Source organism: Lactuca virosa, chromosome 5, assembly GCF_052849685.1.
Source record: "Lactuca virosa cultivar CGN04683 chromosome 5, Lactuca_virosa_CGN04683_v6, whole genome shotgun sequence".
NCBI lineage: Eukaryota > Viridiplantae > Streptophyta > Magnoliopsida > Asterales > Asteraceae > Lactuca > Lactuca virosa.
Genome location: NC_136430.1, coordinates 404,409,527 through 404,435,102, shown reverse-complemented (window position 1 = coordinate 404,435,102; position 25,576 = coordinate 404,409,527). Strand labels below are relative to the sequence as shown.

At 36.8% G+C, this 25,576-nt stretch overlaps 2 protein-coding genes across 2 annotated transcripts; both read left to right on the top strand.

Moving 5' to 3' along the window:
- Positions 1-17,176: 17,176 nt before the first annotated feature.
- LOC145113926 (mannan endo-1,4-beta-mannosidase 4-like) lies at positions 17,177-19,114 on the top strand. Its single transcript, XM_079049965.1, has 5 exons — positions 17,177-17,491; positions 17,688-17,885; positions 18,001-18,123; positions 18,304-18,506; positions 18,718-19,114. The coding sequence occupies exons 1-5, from the start codon at positions 17,177-17,179 to the stop codon at positions 19,112-19,114; spliced, it is 1,236 nt and encodes a 411-aa protein (XP_078906091.1).
- Positions 19,115-22,244: 3,130 nt separating this feature from the next.
- On the top strand, positions 22,245-24,181 carry LOC145113924 (mannan endo-1,4-beta-mannosidase 4-like). Its single transcript, XM_079049964.1, has 5 exons — positions 22,245-22,559; positions 22,755-22,952; positions 23,068-23,190; positions 23,371-23,573; positions 23,785-24,181. The coding sequence occupies exons 1-5, from the start codon at positions 22,245-22,247 to the stop codon at positions 24,179-24,181; spliced, it is 1,236 nt and encodes a 411-aa protein (XP_078906090.1).
- The last annotated feature ends 1,395 nt before the right edge of the window (positions 24,182-25,576 follow it).

The following is a 25,576-nucleotide window of genomic DNA, read 5'->3' as shown; positions in this document are numbered from 1 at the left end:
ACCTTAAGAGAAATGGATAAAAACCTAGAAGTTAAGGGTGACAGAGTTCGCTACCTCATGAATCGAATTTGGACACCGAAGTTCGGTGGGTACAGAGACGTTGTCATGAATGAAGCTCACAAGACCAGATACTCCGTTCATCCCGGTTCAGACAAGATGTACCTGGAACTCAAGAAACTTTATTGGTGGCCAAACATGAAGGCGGAAATCGCTACCTATATGGGCAAGTGCCTGACTTGCACCAAGGTCAAGGTAGAATACCAGAAGCCTTCGGGTTTACTATAACAACTAGAAATATCCGAGTGGAAGTGGGAGCGGATAACCATGGATTTCATAACCAAGTTGCCCAAGACAATGGGTGGTCTTGGCACCATTTGGGTAATCGTTGACAGGTTAATCAAATCCGCGCACTTCCTACCAATAAAAGAGAACGACAAGATGGAGAAGTTAACCAAGACGTACATTAAAGAGATAGTACGATTACATGGTGTGCCAATATCCATTATCTCTGACAGAGATAGTAGATTTACCTCACGGTTTTGGCAATCACTACAAAAGTCCTTGGGAACCAAAATCGACATGAGTACAACGTACCATCCTCAAACTGACGGGCAAAGTGAGAGAACTATTCAGACGTTGGAAGACATGAGCTTTTGTGATAGACTTTGGTAAAGCTTGGGATACCCACTTACCACTCGTCGAATTCTCGTACAATAATAGCTATCACACTAGCATCAAAGTTTCTCCGTTTGAAGCCCTCTATGGCCGTAAGTGCAGATCACCTATGTGCTGGGCTGAAGTGGGTGACACACAACTAGAAAAGAAGCAAGTTCCTGACAGCACTCTCACCGGCCCTGAGATCATAAGAGAGAGAACAGGACTGTCCAAATTCGGGAACGACTAAAAGCATCTAGGGACCGACAAAAGAGTTATGTGGATAAACGATGAAAGCCCTTGGAGTTTCAGGTTGGTGACCGCGTCCTGTTAAAGGTCTCACCCTGGAAAGGAATGATACATTTCGGAAGACGTGGAAAACTAAATCCAAGGTACATCGGACCATTCGAGATTCTTGCTAGAATTGGCCCGGTGACTTACAAACTTTAGCTACCGCAGGAACTCAGTAATATACATCCCACCTTCCACGTGTCCAATCTAAAGAAGTGTCTGTCCGACGAGACTCTTATAATCCCACTTGATGAAATCGAGATAAACGAGAGTCTACACTTCGTAGAGGAACCTGTGGAAAACATGGACAGGGAAATCAAGAGAACGAAACAAAGTCGTATACCAATAGTGAAGGTCCGTTGGAACGTCAAGCGAGGACCTGAATTCACGTGGGAACGAGAAGACCAAATGAAACAAAAATACCCGCATATTTACCCTAGTTCATGAGTAACCAATTTATAAATAATTTCGGGACGACATTCCCTCTAACGGGGGGATAATGCAACAACCGGTTATTTCGGGTCAATAAAAGTTAAAGAAAGTCAAATAAAAGTCAATTGTTCCAACAAATGTCAAATAGTTAAAATTAAATAATGAATTATACCCCACTTTAAGGGTTTTCGGTTTTGAGAATCAAAATCACAAGCCTTGGCCGAGAACCCTCCTTGACCGAGAACACTTCTTGGACCGAGAACACCTAGGCCGAAATCTCTCCCATGACCGAGATCCCTTTGGACCGAAATCCCCTAGACCGAAGACTAGGTTCTCAGTTGAAGCTTGACCGAAATCACCTATGATTTCGGTGAGGATAAGCCGAAATCTCAATTTGGAAACGGTAGCACATTATCCAATATGATAAAATACACTTACCAATGCAAATGTCAAATCACCTTTACCCCCAGATATATATATATATATATATATATATATATATATATATATATATATATATATATATATATATATATATATATATATATATATATATAGGGGATAGTTCAAATAAAAACAATAAATAGTGAGAGAACGTAAAAACAATATTTTTATGTTATTATTCTGCAATGAATTTTGTATCCACAACTTATATCATTATTCAACAATGAATAAATGAATAGTCACAAGTTAAAACTAAAATTATAATTTACTACAAAAATGCACGCACATGAAATTATAATAGAATAATAACATTCTAATGAATATATGAATAATTAAATGTTAATATTCATATTAGAATTACTTCAACAATACACATATACAACATTCATTACAGAATAATAACATAAATATAGTGTTTTTACGTTCTCACACTATTTACTGTTTTTATTTGAACTTACTTCTCTATATATATATATATATATATATATATATATATATATATATATATATATATATATATATATTCAACTGAAATCATTCCTCCCATTCCTCATTTTCACTTCAAAGTTCCTTCACATTTGCTCTCAAAACTCATACGGACACCTTCAGATATTCATACCATCATCAAATCTTCATCAGTTTCTCAAGAACACCTTAAAAAATGTTATTTTAAACAAATAAATAAATCATTATTACAACACATATATTAGGGTCTTGGCATAAATGTTACTTTTATTGTAATCTGTAATATAAATATTTATGTCAGCAGTTGCAAACTCAGAATTGTGATGATGATTTTTCATGAAACCTTTCCAATTATGAGGTTGTTATCTTAATATAATAAGTAAAATTGTTGTTTAATACAACTGGGGCTCGTAGAAGAACTAAACTCATTATTTCTCATTTATCTACAATGTTATATAACAGGGAACTCAAATTAATTGGAGTTCAAAAATTCATACTTTATTTTCGGTCGCAAGGTTATATCAGCAAGTATAAACTTAAGGTTTAGTCGTACCTTTGAAATATCCTTTATCAATATTGAGAATAAGTTTTGGTGCATTGTTAACCTTAGGCCCGCAAACGACTGTAAACTTATGTTTTAGTCAAACCATTGAAATATACTTTATCAATATTGGGTAGACATTTTGGTGCAATGTTTATCTTAGGCATGCAGTCTTAAACCTAACAATTGTATGTTTATTTTTATATTTATAATTTGAACAAATTACTGAAATAGTCCTTATGGTTTGGCTAAAGTTGCGCGTTTGGTCCCTATCTTTTGTTTTGCACTCGGACCATCCTCACGTTTTCTTTTTATTACCCGCCTGTTCCGTGGGTCCGTTAGTCATCAATTCCAAATGTTAAGTCCCCCACGTGCTTCACACATGAGAGGTACTTTCGTCATTTTATACATGGCGCCTAAATGCAATGCCAATCGTTTCTTCATTCCGATCATTTTACGATCACCTCCCCTCTCTCTCTCTCTCTCTCACTTAATCTGTAACTCAACAAAATCAAGTAGAAACCCTAACTCCTCAAAATTCTGCAATAATCATCGAAGCAACAATGGTGGGTTGGAGGATTAGAGCAAACATGGAAGAAATAGACGTTGAAAAACATTACGGTAACCCCTTATTTCCAAAAGTTAAATTTATCACTTACAAATTTTAAGCTAATAAGTTGAAGCTTTCTTTTTTACAGCTGGTCATCCAACTATCTTCTCCATCAGATTATTCTATGGTGGAGAGTTTACATTACTGCCTTGATGAAACAAAAGATAAGTACATTGATAGCATAAATTAAAGCTTGTAAATTAAAATTGACACAAAAAAACCCAACTGAACACTAATAACAGCCTCAAGGCCCTATTCTCATGTTGAAGCTCGTCCAATGACTTCTGCAAATCAGGGGAGATACTTTTTTCAGTTTTTTCACCATTAAAGTTGTTCTCATCAACCCAATCTATGAAACCATATTTTGCTCCCTGCATTTTGAGTAATTTTTTGTGTGTTAAAGGTATATGATATATAGATATACTTAAGAAGAAATTGCCCTTACCTTCCCAGTACAACAATAGAAAAGTCTTCCAAGGTTTTTCTTGGTAGTCGATCTTTGTATCACACCAACTTGACCACACTTGCAGTTTTTTTCCATTAGGGTCGATCGACACGTCACAGAAGAGGAAATGAAAAAGACAAAGAAAGGGCGTATTTCAAAATAAAGAGAATCAGGGTTTAAGGGTGTTCTAATAGATTTTTTATATAAAATGACGAAAATACCCCTCATGTGCGAAGCACGTGGGGGGACGTAAAGTTTGGAATTGACGACTAACGGACCCAGGGACTAGGCGGGTAATAAAAGGAAAACGTGAGGATGGTCCGAGTGCAAAACAAAAGATAGGGACCAAACGCGCAACTTTAGCCAAACCACAGGGACTATTTCAGTAATTTGTTCTTATAATTTTCATCATTTTCTTTATTAATAAGATTAATATAAATTAAATTAATAAATATAAGGTGAGGGTCATTTTTATAAACATCTAGCATTTATCACCAAAGATTTATAATATAGGTAATGTGTACAAGTGTAGTCTTTTAATTAATGAGTAATCATACACTACTTAGTATCGATGCACGAACACATAAAACAGTTACATTGCCTATTATGATAAGTTTTGGAACCCCAAACATCCGTTGTTTTATTATAATAGAGAACACCTCGTACACAAGCAAAGCGAGTTATGTTTAGATTACAATACATCCACTTCCTACATGCCATGCTACTCAACCACTTGTTATTACATTAACTACATAAAAACAAAACATGACATCATCAATATAAATACACATGCAAAAGTGATGTGTGCAACATACATAGCATCTACTTTCATACAAATTACATTTGGAGTATACACGTGACTAAAACTATCAACGGGAAAATGGAACACAAAATTTAATATATATTTGCTATATAACGTTAAAAGAAGTCAAATAAAGAAACCAAATGTCCCATGAATGGTGATGCGTGAACGTAAAAAAGTCACATGCTAGATTTCAACGTATGAAAAAAGGAACTCAAAAAAACAACAGAATGGTTCGGAGGAGTGGATAAATAAATAAAAAAAAATCAAAATTGTACCTAGTTTTTCATGCATATGCAATCACTTGTGCGTTTATTTTGTTCTTTTTGATTTTTATTTTTATATATTTATTTTTCAAGCATATGTGGTCTCTAATGTATGGAGTAACAAAATATTATAGTATTTCAAAAGAATCTAGTACCATCTTCGAATCTCTAAATACAATTCGTTAGGTCAACATATTTTTTATGTTTGGAACTCGACTAAAAGCTAATATTCTAATGGTAGATTATACACAAGGATCTAGTATCCATACATAACATACCTACAATACTATTTGAAAAAGTAGTATCATTTTTTCTTTTGCTTTTCCATTTGGAGTAACAAATGTTTGTGTGTCTTGCAACCAAAAGTATGCCAACATGCATGGGCATCGCAAAGTCGGTTGTCATTCCTTCTGAATGATGATGCATATGTATCGTTAAGTTACATAATAAATATGATGAGGTCCCCACTTCCAACTAGATACTTAAGAACACATGCGATATAAATACTCGACGAGCTAAGTCATGGCAGAAGGAATGGATAACCGGGGTGACGGGTACCAAGTTGTCTTGGACAAAAACCCCTCCACGGCTGCAATAATTGCCAAACAGTCTCAAAGAATTTCATCACTCAATTCTTCAACCAACCTAGAGTTCTCTCTCGTTGCTGTTGAAAAATAATTATGTTGGGCTCCTAAACAAATAATTATCCCTTTCGAGTTCTCTCTCTGCCGTGTTACTTACCTTTAGAAAATGTGAAGTTTAAATAGTGAAATGAAAATAAATATAGAGGTAGCAACCATTTTGCATGAAACAAAATAGTTGCAGCCTATTAACAATGTTATACCGCGGGTAACTTCAACTCAGTATTGTTGGACGAAATGGGAAAATTGATGCATTTCCTTCTTATCAATTAATATGGTAAAATATGTAAGGTATTTTTATGTGTTTTCTTACCTTTTGTAAATCTTTTCTTGTTAGGAATCGGATCAGGTACACGCAGCGGAAACACACTCTCACACACACACAAACTCACGAAAATAAAGCAAGAAGAACACAAGGATTTTACGTGGTTCGGATTCGGTGCAAATCCTACATCCACGGGCTGCAACTAGAGAATTTTATTAACACTCACAAGATTACAATTGGCTTGACACTCTACACTTGATGTTCTCTCAAGTTTTTGCACACAAAATATGCAAAACATACATGCATATATATAGGTGAGAGAGCCGCAATTTGCACATGAAATTGAGTCGTCGTAACAATAATACTCAAATGTGAAAGCCGCAAATGTTGAGTCGTCGTAACAATAGTACTCAAATGTGAAAGCCGCAAATGTTGAGTCGTCGTAACAATAGTACTCAAATGTGAAAGCCGCATGTTTTCAACCTTTCATATTTTACCTAACAATCTCCCACTTGAAAGTTTGAACAACATGGTCCGTCTCTGTCATCCAACTCCAGTAATCTTAAAACAACCAAGTCTTCCAAGCCTCCAGTTCCTAAGAACAAGCTAAACTTAGTCCCATTTCTCTAATTGCAGCCGCCCCTCATCTTCAAGTACTAGAAGGGACAGTTGAAGCTCCCACTAGCTCCAACTCAGTCGTGGCTAATCCCACCACCGACTCATCCTCTGTCTCAACCGGTTTGGACACTCCACCAGATCCAGAGATACACCGAGGACCACTAACACTCTCCCAACTTTGCAAACTTTCAACAGGAGAGACTTTTTCAGTCTTAGTCTTCAAAACCCAACGGCTCTTTGTAACTGTACCCGAAACACACCCCGTGCTCCCACTGTCACAGAATCCCCTGAATGGTTTAGAATTTCTGACTCGTTCAGCTAACATCCCCTTGGCTCCAGAATTCATGTTTGCAAAATGAACTCTCTTAGCCGTAGATTTAGCGAACCAGATTTTGTCTTGCTTAACAGGGACGGTCATACTTCCCTCAGCAGATACCTCAACCATATACAATGACCCACACTTCATACCATGAGCAATCACTAGATTATCATTGATCACCCTCCATTTACCACCACCAAACCTTACTTCCATTCCTTGTTTATCCAGCTGACCAACAGAAATCAATTTCTTCTTCAGCTCCGGAATCACCCTGACATCCTTCAGGCTCCATGTAGTTCCCAATGAAGTAACCAAATCAATATCTCCCATGCCCGTTACCTGAAGCATCTCGTCATTTGCCAAACGTACCTTTCCAAAATCTCCTTCTTTTAGATTCACCATCGTTTCCCCGTTGTCCATGGCGTGAAACGAAGCCCCTGAATCCATGACCCAAGAGTCCATAGAACTTTCCATATTGAGTATCAGTGCATCATCCTCAGACACACTCTCAGCACCAGCAATGTTTAATTCTTTCTTTGGACATTGACTCTTAACATGTCCCACCTCCTGGCAGTTCCAGCACTTCACATTCTTCTTAGTTCTAGATGAACTTCTTCCCCGACTCCCACTGCTTCCACTATTCCTGCTATTCCCTCTACCTCTTCCGACATTTAATAAATCAGAAGAGGAAGATCCACCTTGATTCTTGCGTCTGATATCCTCGCCTAGAACCAAATCTCTAACCCCTTCAAAAGTCATACCACTGGTCCCCACGGAACTCGTAACAGCAGTAACTGTTCCGGACCAGCTATCAGGTAGAGAAGCTAGTAGCAGTGATGCTTGAGTCTCGTTATCAAATTTAATTCCCACAGATGATAATCTGGACAGAATTGAATTTAGATTGTTAATGTGAACCGTAACTGAGCCCTCCTCATTCATCCTTGTAGTGAACAACTCCTTCATCAAGAACACCTTCTTAGCCGCCGATGGTTTCTCATACATATTTGACAGAGCCTCCATCATACCACGCGCCGTGGTTTCATTCATGATGTTGAAAGCAACGCTCTTCGTCAATGACAATGTAATAACCGCCTTGGCTTTCTTGTCCTTTGAGTTCCACGCATCTTCAAAAGCTTTTTCCATTTTCTCCGGTTTGTCTCCGAGTACCATGTCCAAGTCTTTCTGACATAGCAATGCTTCTAATTGCATTTTCCACCAGCTAAAATCAGAACCGTTGAACTTTTCGATTATGATCTTGTCTTCAGCCATTACGACAAACAAGATACAAATCAGGTACACTCGTGCGTGATAAAAAAAAACGATCGTACCCTCCAAACCTCGCTAACCAGGCTCTGATACCAGTTGTTAGGAATCGGATCAGGTACACGCAGCGGAAACACACTCACACACACACACAAACTCACGAAAATAAAGCAAGAAGAACACAAGGATTTTACGTGGTTCGGATTCGGTGCAAATCCTACATCCACGGGCTGCAACTAGAGAATTTTATTAACACTCACAAGATTACAATTGGCTTGACACTCTACACTTGATGTTCTCTCAAGTTTTTGCACACAAAATATGCAAAACATACATGCATATATATAGGTGAGAGAGCCGCAATTTGCACATGAAATTGAGTCGTCGTAACAATAGTACTCAAATGTGAAAGCCGCAAATGTTGAGTCGTCGTAACAATAGTACTCAAATGTGAAAGCCGCAAATGTTGAGTCGTCGTAACAATAGTACTCAAATGTGAAAGCCGCATGTTTTCAACCTTTCATATTTTACCTAACATTTCTTAATGTTTTAAATACTTTGTTTATCAAACACACAGTCACGTTAACATATGTGAATCCTTTTATATGTATTCAAACCACTTTTTAATCGCAAATCATCGACGAAAGGAATATTATATTAGTTGATAAAGGATATAAGTCATGATATATCATTAAATATCAAGATTTTTGACCTAAATTTTGTATTACACTTGTGCCTTTGAGAGTGGTGAAACTTAAATGAACAAATACTTTCCCGAGTTTTATACTAAAAAGTCTCATTATTTTGGAATTTTTTTTGATAAGTTCATAAATCTTTTTTTTTGAACAAAAATGTCTCATTATTTTGGGAAAATCACATAATCTATCTTTTCCAATTAAAAAAAACTTTTTCTTAATTTGGGGAAAATGTTAAACAATCAGGTTTATTCTATTTAAAAAAAGATTTAGGACTTTATCAAAAAAAATCTCAAAATAATTAGACTTTTCTGCATAAAACGCATACTTATCCTATCAATATTGCTTGATAAAAGGATATAAGTCATGATATACCAATGAATATTATGCCTTTAGATCTTGATTTTGAATTAAAATTATGTTTATGAGAGTTGTGATAATTAAACAAACCATTACTTAATACCGACCGAAATGTGTGTGTGACAACCCGAAACTTTTTCCGTTATTCCTTACCCAGTTTCCGTTTATAAAATTTGGGTTTTTATTTATTTCCGTTCATGTTAACACTATTTTGGTCTAACGGAATATTATAAGCTTAGTACAATCCAAGTTTGGGTCCAAAAATGAGTTTTTCCAAGTCAACGCATAGCATCCGGGCCAAACGACCATTCGAGAGGGGTTCACGGCCGCAAACATAGATTACGGCCGTAAACTTTGTTTACGACCGTAAACCCTATTTACGGCCATAAACCCTCCACCCTACCCCTTACCGTAAACTCACCCCCTATATAAGGGATGAGTGGCCTTCATTTCTCACTTTTCACACTCCAAAAGCTTTCTCTCTCTACTCTCTCTCTCTTTCTCTCTCTACAAACTTCGAAATTGCTCTAAATCTTCAAGAAGTGTTTTTCCACCTTAAATGTTATTTCAAATCTATTTCTAGTGGTAAATCCATGTTCCTAGCTCATAATTCTCATCTTTTTCTAGATTTTCTCTCTCACCAAGAACACCAAGAACACACACTAATGTTTTTGGACTCTAACCACCCTTTCAAGCTTCCATTACGTAAGTACTCTACCCTTAGCTTGTTGGATACAAGAATCTCTTGCTGAACATCTAGAAATCGTGACCAAAAGAGTGTTTACGGTCAAAGGCAATCTCCCTTGACCGTAAAATCTATTTATAGGGTGCAAAGTTGCCACAACACCCTCCTAAGCTTAGAAACGAGGCTTAGAACACTTCCAGAAGGCTAGAAAGGACCTTGAACATCGAAAATCACACTTATTCGCCAAGTGTTTACGGCCGTAAACACCTGGACCGTAAACCCAGGGACCGTAAACACCTGGACCGTAAACCCATGGACCGTAAACTCCTGATTACGGCCGCAAACACCCCTCTTCAAACAAATGTGATTCTAACACTTAGTTTTAAGTGTTTCCTAGTCCCTAAGGTGGTTTCCTTCCATAACAAATAGTGTTATGCCCTCACCTAATGTATATATGTACTTTTACATGCTAAATAGGATCCATTTGTGTCCGAGGCTTTATTTGACACTCAGCAATTCCTAGCAACTTACACTCGAATCCCATGTCAAAACAGTGAGTTCATACCCCTACGCTTTTTCCGAGTTTTTCATATTTTCAGGGGGGGAATACAAGCAAAAGTACAAGGAAACTTGGGCTCAAGTATATTATTTTGTATAAATAATTATATGTTCAGTATGCTTTTAACTCAGAAAACCGTTTTACCAATCGATTAAGAAATCAACTCATAGAAACAGTTTTCAAAACTAAAGCAAGGAACTTGTAAATCTTATCATAAAATGTGATTTTTATAAAGGATTTATACAAATCATAAACAAGATTTTCGATACTATTACTTGTAAGTTTGTTATTTTAGGATTGGAGACACGTCCTTGGTAACACTCCACCGGATTTCGTGAGTGTAGGACTAACTCTTATAACCAGAATCTCTTGTAGGGAGAATGTGACTATTGTGTATAGATCTATACGGGACTGACTATCCCGCACCTAAACTGCTAGCTACAGTTAGGTAGCCATGCCTGGGGTGACAAAGTCATAAAAGATACTGGCCCCGTTACGTGCCATATCCAGTTTAATGTATGGTTATAAAACTCGCAACCTAGATAACAGAGATTTACTTTGGTAATAATGAATCAAGTGAACTAACCTCAAAGTAATAACCGATTTGATTACTAGAGGGTATGGATAATACCCTTAGGATCTAGTTCACTACCTACTTCTTTATTAGTTTTATTTATGTAATAAGGCTAGTACATCTCATAGAGAGTAAACAGGGTTTTTCAAGGAAACTACATCTAACGATACAAGTATGGTAGATACTTGTACACCTCATTTCAGAATCGATAACCAACTATCAACTTTTAAGGAAAAGATAGGATTTTCCTGGGATAACTTAACTTTTCATAATCAGGCTGTTTAACATATAACTAATGGATAATCAAACCTCTTTCATAAGAAAATATAGGATTTTCTTGGGATACACTTTTCAAAGGATCAAAGAAACATTTCTTTTACCAGAACTAAACGCTTATGAACTCACCAGCTTTATGCTGATATTTTAAAACTGCTTGTATTCTCAGGGCATCAATAGACAGGTACTCCTGCCGACTTTTGGAGAAGACGGAACATTCTGAAGTCATGTCTTTTACTTTTGCTATATTGACTGATATGTATAAACCATGTTTTTGAACAATGTAAATACTCATATTATAATGTAATGTTTGTGTTTACTTCGCTTACTATGATACAACTGTTGTGATACTACACATGACATCCTCCGCCCCAGAAAGTTTCCACCATCGGTTTCGGGGTGTGACAGATTGGTATCAAAGCTATTGTTTATAGTGAACTAAGTATACCGAACCTTACATGGTATACAACTATAAACACTAAGGGGCCGAAGTGCTCTGAACTAAAAGTATACTTTTAAAAATATAAGTATTTTTACAAAAAGTATACAAGTATACCTACATACCAGAAACAATATCATGAGTAGAACAAAACAAAAGTATTTTAGATGTTGAACACTGCGGTTAAACCTGGGCAGTTATGTAATCATGTCTAGGGTCAATATAGCCTGATCAACTATATTTATTCGAGACATGACCAACATGTGCTTGGGAGTGACTTTGGTGTCGCAACAGGCCTAAAACTTACCCAGTATCCATTCAACAAGGTATCAAAAGAACAAAACATGCAACTTAAAATACTGTAGGAGTATTTTAGCCAGAGCCGAATACATTGTAGAAATTCATTTCTAGTGTTGCTACCTATTCGTTTCTTAGCGATAACTTACTTGCATTAGTAACCTTTCTTTGCTTATCGCTTGGTAGAACACTTTATTATCAGGACGAGATATATTTTGTTTCATATATCTTAAGGACTTACCATCCTCTTCTTCCTGGTTGTTTTTAGAACAAGATGCCTCCCCGAAAAAGACCCATCAGAAGAAATGATAACACTCCACCACCACCACCGCCCCCTCAGTTCGATCCCGCTATGTTCCAGGCAGCTATTACTGCTGCTGTGGCTGTCACAATGTCACAGATTAATTCTGGCGGATCTGGTGGGCAGGGAGGTGGTACTCATCCCCAAAATCATGAAGGTGGTCAGGGACACCAAAAGGAGTGCTCCTATAAGGATTTCATGAATGCGAAACCCACATCTTTCGACGGCAAAGGAGGTGTCATTGCCCTGACTCAATGGTTTGAGAAAATCGAGTCCATTTTTGAAATCTGTTCCTTTTCTGAAGCCAACAAAGTAAAATTCGCCGCTTGTACTTTCGCCAACAGGGCACTGACCTGGTGGAATGGTCGGGTCAAATCCCTAACCCTGCCAGTGGCAAATGCTATGGGTTGGGAAAGTTTAAAGGAACTCATGCTAGCTGAGTATTGCCCAAGAGGCGAAATGCAGAAACTAGAGCACGAACTCTGGAACCTAAGGATGAAGGAATCTGACATTGCTGCTTACACTTCTAGGTTTGAAGACCTATCACTACTTTGCCCGGGAATGGTCACCCCGGAAAGCAAGAAGATAGAGAGATACATTTGGGGACCGACACAACCCACCAAAGGAAATGTCTTGGCTGCTAGACCAAACACCTTTGACAGCGCTAAATGTATGGCGCAAACTCTCATAGATCACGGAGTTGATCTTGATAAAGTGGCAACCGCTCCTGAGCCAGCTAAAGGGAGTGGTGAGAAAAGAAAGTTTTGGAAGCAGCGGAAGGGCCAGTCTTCACAGGAGTCCTCGAAGAAACAACAAACGGTGGCAGTCCACGCTGCTACTACTCCTGCCGCTGCTCCTGCCACTCAAGCACCTACCAGTGGATATACTGGTACCCTACCTTGGTGCAACAAATGCAACTATCATCATCGCATCCCCGGCCCATGCCGAGAAATGTCATGCACCAGCTGTGGTAAAAAGGGACACACAGCTCGAGTTTGCAAAACACCAGTACCACCAACCAATCAGGCATCTGGAGCAGGTGTCGGTCAAGCCTGTTATGGCTGTGGGGAAGTCAGGCATTTCAAGAGAAACTGCCCCAAGGCAACAACAGCAGGTGGCACGGGGAGAGTGCTAACGATGGGTCAAGAAGAGGCAGTCGCTGATCCCACTGTTGTTTCAGGTACGTTCCTCCTCGACAACTCTTATGCATGCATTCTTTTCGATTCTGGTGGGGAGAGAAGTTTTGTTAGCCATGCATTCAAACATCTTCTTAAGCATAAGCCTCAACCATTAACTGAAACATTTATCGTCGAGATGGCTAACGGTGAGAAAGAGAGCACTAATGATATATATGTAGGCTGTACTCTTACCCTAAACGATCATTCTTTTCCCATCGACCTTATGCTAGTCTCCATAAAAAGCTTCGATTTCATCATCGGCATGGATTGGTTGAGCCCCAATCATGCTGATATCCTTTGTTACGAAAAAGCTATCCGCCTCAATCTCTCCTCTGATGAAACTCTCGTGATTTACGGTGATAAACTCAGTTCGAACCTCCGTATCATGTCATGCATCCAAGCCCAGAAACTCCTGCGAAAGGAGTGTTATGCATTCCTATCCCATGTCATTAACGAGAAGCAAGAAGTTAAAGACCTCGAGAGCATCCCCGAAGTCTGCAACTTTCCCGATGTTTTTCCTGAAGATCTTCCGGGAATCCCTCCCGAACGCCAAGTCGAGTTTCATATCGACTTAGTCCCCGGAGCTACCCCCGTAGCTAAATCCCCATACCGATTAGCGCCGGCAGAAATGCAGGAGTTATCCAGTCAGCTCAATGAGCTGCTCAGCAAAGGGTTCATCAGACCGAGTTCCTCACCCTGGGGAGCCCCGATCTTATTTGTGAAAAAGAAGGATGGATCCTTTCGGATGTGCATCGACTACCGCGAGCTGAATAAGCTTACAGTCAAAAACCGTTACCCTATTCCTCGAATCGACGAACTCTTCGATCAACTTCAAGGAGCCAGTTACTTTTCCAAAATAGACCTAAGATCAGGATACCATCAGCTGCGAGTCCATGAGAGTGATGTTCCTAAGACAGCATTTCGGACTCGGTATGGTCACTACGAATTTGTAGTGATGCCCTTCGGTCTAACCAACGCACTGGCAGTATTCATGGACCTGATGAATCGGGTGTGCCATTCTTTCCTGGACAAGTTTGTAATCGTGTTCATCGATGATATACTTGTCTATTCTAGAAGTGAATAAGATCATCGACAGCACTTGAGATCGGTGCTGGAAACCCTAAGGACAGAAAAACTGTACGCGAAATTCTCCAAGTGCGAATTCTGGATTCGAAAAGTAACCTTCTTAGGCCACGTGATAAGCGAGGAAGGCATACACGTGGACCCCTCCAAAATCAAAGCGATAGAGAACTGGTCAGCACCGAAGACACCCACATAAATCCGTCAATTCTTGGGTCTTGCTGGCTACTATCGCAGATTTATCCAGAATTTCTCAAGAATTGCCAAACCCTTAACCACTCTGACTCAGAAAGGCGTACCCTTTTGTTGGAGTGAAAAGCAAGACACTGCGTTCCAAACATTGAAGCGGGCCCTATGCAGCGCACCTATCTTGTCTCTACCCGAAGGGACGGAGGACTTCGTTGTCTACTGTGATGCACTCAATCAGGGCCTAGGCTGTGTGCTCATGCAACGGGGAAAAGTCATTGTTTATGCCTCAAGACAGATGAAAGCACACGAAGTCAAATATACAACGCACGACCTGGAATTGGGAGCAGTGGTCTTCGCATTGAAGATATGGAGACATTATCTCTACGGAACCAAGTGCACTATCTTCACGGACCATAAACGTTTGCAGCATATCTTCGACCAGAAGGAGCTGAACATGAGACAACGGCGATGGGTTGAGCTACTCAGGGATTACGAGTGCGAAATCCGCTACCATCCCGGCAAGGCCAATGTGGTGGCAGATGCCCTCAGCCGGAAGGAGTACTCAGGTCGTAGAGTGAAGGCACTAACCATGACTATCCATTCCCATTTGTCCGCACAAATCAAGGAGGCTCAGCTAGAAGCCTTAAAACCAGAGAACATGTCGGGTGAATCCTTGAGAGGAATGGAAAAGAACCTAGAAATCAAGGGAAACGGAGTCTATTATTTCATGGACCGGATCTGGACCCCAAAGTTCGGTGGTTACAGAGAGGTTGTGATGAACGAAGCTCACAAGACTAGATACTCCGTTCACCCAGGTTCGGACAAGATGTATCTCGATCTTAAGAAACTATATTGGTGGCCAAACATGAAAGCAGAGATCGCTACCTTCGTGGGCAAGTGCCTGACTTGCGCCAAGGTGAAGGTCGAATATCAGAAGCCCTCGGGTCTACTCCACCAGCCGGAGATACCTGAGTGGAAGTGGGAGATAATTACTATGGATTTTATCACCAAACTACCCAAGTCTCCGAGTGGGCACGACGCCATTTGGGTAATTGTCGACCGGCTAACTAAATCCGCCCACTTCCTGCCAATCAAGGAAAACTTCAAAATGGAGAGACTCACGAGAATCTACATCCGAGAGATAGTTCGACTGCATGGTGTGTCTGTGTCCATTATCTCCGATCGAGATAGCAGGTTCACTTCGAGGTTCTGGCAGCCACTACAGAAGGCTCTTGGAACTAAGCTGGATATGAGCAAAAGTGTATTCTGAATAAACTTTAATTAATGAGTAATCATACACTACTTAGTATCGATGCACGAACACATAAAAAATGATAAGGGAGTGTTTCCTCACTAGTCTTCTAAAAGTATTGGTTTAAGATCTATCGAATTTCCTTCTAAGCAGTTACATTGCCTATTATGATAGGTTTTGGAACCCCAAACATCCATTGTTTTATTATAATAGGGAACACCTCGTACACAAGCAAAGCGAGTTATGTTTAGATTACAATACATCCACTTGCTACATGCCATGCTACTCAACCACTTGTTATTACATTAACTACATAAAAACAAAACATGACATCATCAATATAAATTCACATGCAAAAGTGATGTGTGCAACATACATAACATCTACTTTGATACAAATTCCATTTGGAGAATACACGTGATAAAAACTATCAACAGAAAAATGGAACATAAAATTTAATATATATTTGCTATATGACGTTAAAAGAAGTCAAATAAAGAAACCAAATGTCCCATGAATGGTGATGCGTAAACGTAAGAAAGTCACATGCTAGATTTCAACGTATGAAAAAAGGAACCCGAAAAAACAACAAAATGGTTTGGAGGAGTGGGGAAATAAATATATAAATAAATCAAATTGTACCTAGTTTTTCATGCACAAGCAATGACTTGTGCGTTTATTTTGGGGTTTTTGTTTTTTATTTTTATATATTTATTTTTCAAGCACATGTGGTCTCCAAGTAACAAAATATTATAGTATTTCAAAAGAATCTAGTACCATCTTCGAATCTCTAAATACAATTCGTTTGGTCAACATATTTTTTATGTTTGGAACTCGACTAAAAGCTAATCTTTTAATGGTAGATTATGCACAAGGATCTAGTATCCAAACATAACATACCTACAATAGTGCAGTATTAATTTTTCTTTTGCTTTTCCATTTGGAGTAACAAATGTTTGTGTGTCTTACAACCAAAAGTATGGTACCGTGCATGGGCATCGCAAAGTCGCTTGTCATTCCTTATGAATGATGATGCATATGTATCGTTAAGTTACATAATAAATATGATGAGGTCCCCACTTCCAACTAGATTCTTAACAAGACATGCGATATAAATACTCGAAGAGCTAAGTGGACAAGAGAAAACACACTACTTTCCATCCATTACTCTAAACATTGGTTACTAACTTTCCTATTTCATATATCCACTATTAAAGATTAGCGATTTTTTAACCATGCCAGGAAAAGGAAATGCAGTTCTAAAAGGAGACTGCAAGGGTAAATGCCACCCGTCAACCATTAACGATAGTTTTGTGGAGACAAGGACACATCATTTCATGGTTAATGGAAAGCCGTTGTATTTTAATGGCTTTAACGCCTACTGGTTAATGTGTATGGCTTCTGATCCATCTACAAGGGTGAAGGTCACAGATGCATTTCAAGAATCTTCCAAGATAGGAATGAACCTGGTTAGGACTTGGGCTTTTAGTGATGGTGGCAACAAACCCCTGCAAACCTCTCCCGGTTTTTACAATGAGGACATGTTTAAGGTAACTTTATCTATTATTTTAGTCTCTATTTTTTATTCAACATGATCCGTAAACATTAAAAGGTAATTTCTTATCAACCATACGACAAATCGACACGGACATATTGAAATAAAAGTTAGTAATAATCAAGATCACAAACACTTAACACCTCTGTTTTATGTTACTTGTGATAACCATCTACACCTTTTCATTCCAGGGATTGGATTTTGTGATATCAGAAGCGAAAAAGTATGGGATTCACTTGATTCTCAGCTTGGTTAATAACTGGGATGATTTTGGAGGTAAAAAACAATATGTTCAGTGGGCAAGGGATCATGGAGGACAATACTTGAATAGTGATGATGAGTTCTTTACCAACGTTGTAGTTAAAGGATATTATAAGAATCATTTGAAGGTATATATATGTTTGGGAAACAATGTTTCCATTATATCACAAAAATTTTCTACAACAGCTGTATTTGCATTTTGTTAGAAAATTTGAACATGTTGCAAATACTGTTTTGCTACAGACCATTCTTACGAGACGCAACTCAATCACCGGGGTTGACTACAAGGATGATTCCACCATCTTTGCATGGGAGCTAATGAACGAACCCCGCTGCCAGTCTGATCTATCAGGGAAATTTCTACAGGTTGTTGTTTTCTCTGTTTTCTCACGGTTAAGTTGTTCATATGAGAAAATGCCCGAATCAATTATCCAGAAAGAAGGAAATCTTTTACTTTCAAATGATAGGAGTACATAGAGGAAACTGGTTTTTTATGAAACTATATGGTGCATAACCTATAACCATCGGTATCTCTTCTTTGTGCAGGAATGGATAGTAGAAATGGCAGCCGAAATAAAGTCCATTGATAAGAACCATCTTCTCGAAATCGGACTTGAAGGGTTTTATGGGGAATCAATGCCTGAAAAGAAGCAAACCAATCCGGGCTATGAAGTAGGGACCGACTTCATTACAAACAACGGCGTCAACAATGTGGATTTTGCTACAATCCATCTGTATCCCGACCAATGGTATGATCGAGTCTATACCGACATATAAACTCCATCACAATGCTTTTGTTCGTATATATACTTTGCATGTCACGCTAGCCAACACCCGAACGTAGTTAGCATCCTAAAAATGTTTCATGAAATGCATGTTTCTTATTTATAACTAAAACAATCTTTTATGTTATTTAATTTTATTGAATAACATATGTGGATATTTCGATATTTGACTTAGGGTTCCGGGAGCTAGCGATGAAGCTCGAGCTAAATTTGTTGAAAAATGGATTAATGCACATATTGAGGATTGTGATTCCATCTTGAGAAAACCTTTACTGATTGCAGAATTTGGCAAGTCCTCTTGGTCTTCAGGTTACACCGTAGAAGCAAGGGATGAGTACTTTGGTGGGATATTCAACACGGCCTATGAAAGTGCAAGAAACCGGGGTTCGTGTTCAGGTACAACTTTTTGGCAAGTCATGGCAGAAGGAATGGATAACTGGGGTGACGGGTACCAAGTTGTCTTGGACCAAAACCCCTCCACTGCTGCAATAATTGCCAAACAGTCTCAAAGAATTTCATCACTCTGCTCTTCAACCAACCTAGAGTTCTCTCCCGTTGCTTTTGAAAAATAATTATGTTGGGCTCCTGAACAAATAATTATCCCTTTCGAGATAAAATGATATTTCTATCGGCCGCGTTACTTACCTTTAGAAAATGTGAAGTTTAAATAGTGAAATGAAAATAAAGATAGAGGTAGCAACCATTTTGCATGAAACAAAATAGTTTCAGCCTATTAATAATGTTGTACCGCGGGTAACTTCAACTCAGTATTGTTGGACGAAGTGGGAAAATTGATGCATTTCATTTTTATCAATAAATATGGTAAAATATGTAAGGTATTTTTATGTGTTTTCTTAGCTTTTGTCTATCTTTTCTTAATGTTATAAATACTTTGTTTATCAAACACACAGTCACGTCAACATATGTGAATCCTTTTATATGTATTCAAACCACTTTTTGATCGCAAATCATCGACGAGAGGAATATTAATATTAGTTGATAAGGGATATAAGTCATGATATATCATTAAATATCAAGATTTTTTACCTAAATTTTGTATTACACTTGTGCCTTTGGGAGTGGTGATACTTAAATGAACAAATACTTTCCCGAGTTTTATACTGAAAAGTCTCAATATTTTGGAATTTTTTTTGATAAATTCATAAATCTTTTTTTTTTGAACAAAAAAGTCTCGTTCTTTTCGGAAAATCACATAATCTATCTTTTCCAATTATAAAAAACTTTTTCCTTAATTTGGGCAAAATGTTAAACAATCAGGTTTATTTTATTCAAAAAAAAGATTTAAGACTTTATCAAAAAAAATCTCAAAATAATTAGACTTTTCTGCATTAAACGCATACTTATCCTGACAAAGGATATAAGTGATGATATACCAATGAATATTATGCCTTTAGATCTTGATTTTGAATTAAAATTATGTTTGTGGGAGTTGTGATAATTAAACAAACCATTACTTAATACCGACCGAAATGTGTGTGTATGTGTATGTGTGTGAGAGAGTCAGCTGCGAGTGTACAAAGCTATTGGATCACTTTTTCCAAGTGATATTAACACAGAAAAAAAAACATCTTGTTAATATGCCGCTAAACCTATTTCAATATAATTTGTAGAATACTAATTCATTTTTTAAACAATATTACCTAAGTTTTAACAAACAAAAGAAAATCAATTAAAAACTATTTAAGTTATTTTTGACATCAAACTCCAAATAAAGAAGATAAATGATTAAGTTATGTATGCTGGTGAAGAAGATATAGTCTTAAGGAGTGATTAACACATATATTGGTGTCTTGGCGCAAATGTTATTTTTTTATTATCTAAAATCCAGTTTTTTTAAACAAATAGATAAATCATTATTAATACACATATATTAGGGTCTTGGCAAAGATGTTACTTTTATTATAATCTGTAATATGAATATTTCCAATTATAAGGTTGTTATCTTAATATAATAAGTAAAGTCATTGATTAATACAACTGGGGCTCGTAGAAGAACTAAACTCATTATTTCTCATTTGTCTACAATGTTATATAACAGGGAACTCAAATTAATTGGAGTTCAAAAATTCATACTTTATTTTCAGTCACAAAGTTATATCAGCAACTATAAACTTAAGGTTTAGTCGTACCTTTGAAATATCCTTTATCAATATTGGGAATAAATTTTGGTGCATTGTTAACCTTAGGCCCGCAAACGACTGTAAACTTATGTTTTAGTCATACCATTGAAATATACTTTATCAATATTGGGTAGACATTTTGGTGCAATGTTTATCTTAGGCATGCACTCTTAAACCTAACAATTGTATGTTTATTTTTATATTTATAATTTTCATAATTTTCTTTATAAATAAGATTAATATCAATTAAATTAATAAATATAAGGTGAGGGTCATTTTTATAAACATCTAGCATTTATCACCAAAGATTTATAATATAGATAATGTGTACAAGTGTAGTCTGAATAAACTTTAATTAATGAGTAATCATACACTACTTAGTATCGATGCACGAACACATAAAAAATGATAAGGGAGTGTTTCCTCACTAGTCTTCTAAAAGTATTGGTTTAAGATCTATCGAATTTCCTTCTAAGCAGTTACATTGCCTATTATGATAGGTTTTGGAACCCCAAACATCCGTTGTTTTATTATCATAGGGAACACCTCGTACACAAGCAAAGCGAGTTATGTTTAGATTACAATACATCCACTTGCTACATGCCATGCTACTCAACCACTTGTTATTACATTAACTACATAAAAACAAAACATGATATCATCAATATAAATTCAAATGCAAAAGTGATGTGTGCAACATACATAACATCTACTTTGATACAAATTCCATTTGGAGAACACACGTGATAAAAACAATCAACAGGAAAATGGAACATAAAATTTAATATATATTTGCTATATGACGTTGAAAGAAGTCAAATAAAGAAACAAAATGTCCCATGAATGGTGATGTGTAAACGTAAGAAAGTCACATGCTAGATTTCAACGTATGAAAAAAGGAACCCAAAAAAACAACAAAATGGTTTGGAGGAGTGGGGAAATAAATAGATAAATATATCAAATTGTACCTAGTTTTTCATGCACAAGCAATGACTTGTGCGTTTATTTTGGGCTTTTTGTTTTTTATTTTTATATATTTATTTTTCAAGCACATGTGGTCTCGGAGTAACAAAATATTATAGTATTTCAAAAGAATCTAGTACCATCTTCGAATCTCTAAATACAATTCGTTTGGTCAACATATTTTTTATGTTTGGAACTCGACTAAAAGCTAATCTTTTAATGGTAGATTATGCACAAGGATCTAGTATCCAAACATAACATACCTACAATAGTGCAGTATCATTTTTTTCTTTTGCTTTTCTATTTGGAGTAACAAATGTTTGTGTGTCTTACAACCAAAAGTATGGCACCGTGCATGGGCATCGCAAAGTCGCTTGTCATTCCTTATGAATGATGATGCATATGTATCGTTAAGTTACATAATAAATATGATGAGGTCCCCACTTCCAACTAGATTCTTAACAAGACATGCGATATAAATACTCGACGAGCTAAGTGGACAAGAGAAAACACACTACTTTCCATCCATTACTCTAAACATTGGTTACTAACTTTCCTATTTCATATATCCACTATTAAAGATTAGCGATTTTTAACCATGCCAGGAAAAGGAAATGCAGTTCTAAAAGGAGACTGCAAGGGTAAATGCCACCCGTCAACCATTAACGATAGTTTTGTGGAGACAAGGACACATCATTTCATGGTTAATGGAAAGCCGTTGTATTTTAATGGCTTTAACGCCTACTGGTTAATGTGTATGGCTTCTGATCCATCTACAAGGGTGAAGGTCACAGACGCATTTCAAGAATCTTCCAAGATAGGAATGAACCTGGTTAGGACTTGGGCTTTTAGTGATGGTGGCAACAAACCCCTGCAAACCTCTCCCGGTTTTTACAATGAGGACATGTTTAAGGTAACTTTATCTATTATTTTAGTCTCTGTTTTTTATTCAACATGATCTGTAAACATTAAAAGTAATTTCTTATCGACCATACGACAAATCGACACGGACATATTGAAATAAAAGTTAGTAATAACCAAGATCACAAACACTTAACACCTCTGTTTTATGTTACTTGTGATAACCATCTACACCTTTTCATTCCAGGGATTGGATTTTGTGATATCAGAAGCGAAAAAGTATGGGATTCACTTGATTCTCAGCTTGGTTAATAACTGGGATGATTTTGGAGGTAAAAAACAATATGTTCAGTGGGCAAGGGATCATGGAGGACAATACTTGAATAGTGATGATGAGTTCTTTACCAACGTTGTAGCTAAAGGATATTATAAGAATCATTTGAAGGTATATATATGTTTGGGAAACAATGTTTCCATTATATCACAAAAATTTTCTACAACAGCTGTATTTGCATTTTGTTAGAAAATTTGAACATGTTGCAAATACTGTTTTGCTACAGACCATTCTTACGAGACGCAACTCAATCACCGGGGTTGACTACAAGGATGATTCCACCATCTTTGCATGGGAGCTAATGAACGAACCCCGCTGCCAGTCTGATCTATCAGGGAAATTTCTACAGGTTCTTGTTTTCTCTGTTTTCTCACGGTTAAGTTGTTCATATGAGAAAATGCCCGAATCAATTATCCAGAAAGAAGGAAATCTTTTACTTTCAAATGATAGGAGTACATAGAGGAAACTGGTTTTTTATGAAACTATATGGTGCATAACCTATAACCATCGGTATCTCTTCTTTGTGCAGGAATGGATAGTAGAAATGGCAGCCGAAATAAAGTCCACTGATAAGAACCATCTTCTCGAAATCGGACTTGAAGGGTTTTATGGGGAATCAATGCCTGAAAAGAAGCAAAACAATCCGGGCTATGAAGTAGGGACCGACTTCATTACAAACAACGGCGTCAACAATGTGGATTTTGCTACAATCCATCTGTATCCCGACCAATGGTATGATCGAGTCTATACCGACATATAAACTCCATCACAATGCTTTTGTTCGTATATATACTTTGCATGTCACGCTAGCCAACACCCGAACGTAGTTAGCATCCTAAAAATGTTTCATGAAATGCATGTTTCTTATTTATAACTAAAACAATCTTTTATGTTATTTAATTTTATTGAATAACATATGTGGATATTTCGATATTTGACTTAGGGTTCCGGGAGCTAGCGATGAAGCTCGAGCTAAATTTGTTGAAAAATGGATTAATGCACATATTGAGGATTGTGATTCCATCTTGAGAAAACCTTTACTGATTGCAGAATTTGGCAAGTCCTCTTGGTCTTCAGGTTACACCGTAGAAGCAAGGGATGAGTACTTTGGTGGGATATTCAACACGGCCTATGAAAGTGCAAGAAACCGGGGTTCGTGTTCAGGTACAACTTTTTGGCAAGTCATGGCAGAAGGAATGGATAACTGGGGTGACGGGTACCAAGTTGTCTTGGACCAAAACCCCTCCACTGCTGCAATAATTGCCAAACAGTCTCAAAGAATTTCATCACTCTGCTCTTCAACCAACCTAGAGTTCTCTCCCGTTGCTTTTGAAAAATAATTATGTTGGGCTCCTGAACAAATAATTATCCCTTTCGAGATAAAATGATATTTCTATCGGCCGCGTTACTTACCTTTAGAAAATGTGAAGTTTAAATAGTGAAATGAAAATAAAGATAGAGGTAGCAACCATTTTGCATGAAACAAAATAGTTTCAGCCTATTAATAATGTTGTACCGCGGGTAACTTCAACTCAGTATTGTTGGACGAAGTGGGAAAATTGATGCATTTCATTTTTATCAATAAATATGGTAAAATATGTAAGGTATTTTTATGTGTTTTCTTAGTTTTTGTCTATCTTTTCTTAATGTTATAAATACTTTGTTTATCAAACACACAGTCACGTCAACATATGTGAATCCTTTTATATGTATTCAAACCACTTTTTGATCGCAAATCATCGACGAGAGGAATATTAATATTAGTTGATAAGGGATATAAGTCATGATATATCATTAAATATCAAGATTTTTTACCTAAATTTTGTATTACACTTGTGCCTTTGGGAGTGGTGATACTTAAATGAACAAATACTTTCCCGAGTTTTATACTGAAAAGTCTCATTATTTTGGAATTTTTTTTGATAAATTCATAAATCTTTTTTTTTTAACAAAAAAGTCTCGTTATTTTCGGAAAATCACATAATCTATCTTTTCCAATTATAAAAAACTTTTTTCTTAATTTGGGCAAAATGTTAAACAATCAGGTTTATTCTATTCAAAAAAAAGATTTAGGACTTTATCAAAAAAAATCTCAAAATAATTAGACTTTTCTGCATGAAACGCATACTTATCCTATCAATATTGCTTGACAAAGGATATAAGTCATGATATACCAATGAATATTATGCCTTTAGATCTTGATTTTGAATTAAAATTATGTTTGTGAGAGTTGTGATTATTAAACAAACCATTACTTAATGGAAATGTGTGTGTATGTGTCTGTGTGTGAGAGAGCCAGGTGCGAATGTACAAAAGCTATTGGATCACTTTTTCCAAGTGATGTTAACACAGAAAAAAAAACATCTTGTTAATATGCCACTAAACCTATTTCAATATAATTTCTAGAATACTAATTCATGTTTAAAAAATATTACCTAAGTTTTAACAAACAAAAGAAGATCAATTCAAAACTATTTAAGTTATTTTTGACATCAAACTCCTAATAAAGAATATAAATGATTAAGTTACGTATGCTGGTGAAGAAAATATAGTCTTAAGGAGTAATTAACACATATATTGGTGTCTTGGCGCAAATGTTAATTTTTGGTAATCTAAAATGCAATTTTTTTAAACAAATACATAAATCATTATTAATACACATATATTAGGGTCTTGGCACAAATGTTACTTTTATTGTAATCTGTAGTATGAATATTTATGTCACCAAACTCAGA

Coding starts and splice junctions, on each gene's coding strand:
- LOC145113926 (XM_079049965.1), top strand. CDS start 17,177: ATGCCAGGAAAAGGAAATGCAGTTCTAAAAGGAGACTGCAAGGGTAAA. Junction 17,492..17,687: donor ACAATGAGGACATGTTTAAG/GTAACTTTATCT, acceptor TTTTCATTCCAG/GGATTGGATTTTGTGATATC. Junction 18,507..18,717: donor CATCTGTATCCCGACCAATG/GTATGATCGAGT, acceptor TATTTGACTTAG/GGTTCCGGGAGCTAGCGATG.
- LOC145113924 (XM_079049964.1), top strand. CDS start 22,245: ATGCCAGGAAAAGGAAATGCAGTTCTAAAAGGAGACTGCAAGGGTAAA. Junction 22,953..23,067: donor ATTATAAGAATCATTTGAAG/GTATATATATGT, acceptor GTTTTGCTACAG/ACCATTCTTACGAGACGCAA. Junction 23,191..23,370: donor TATCAGGGAAATTTCTACAG/GTTCTTGTTTTC, acceptor TTCTTTGTGCAG/GAATGGATAGTAGAAATGGC.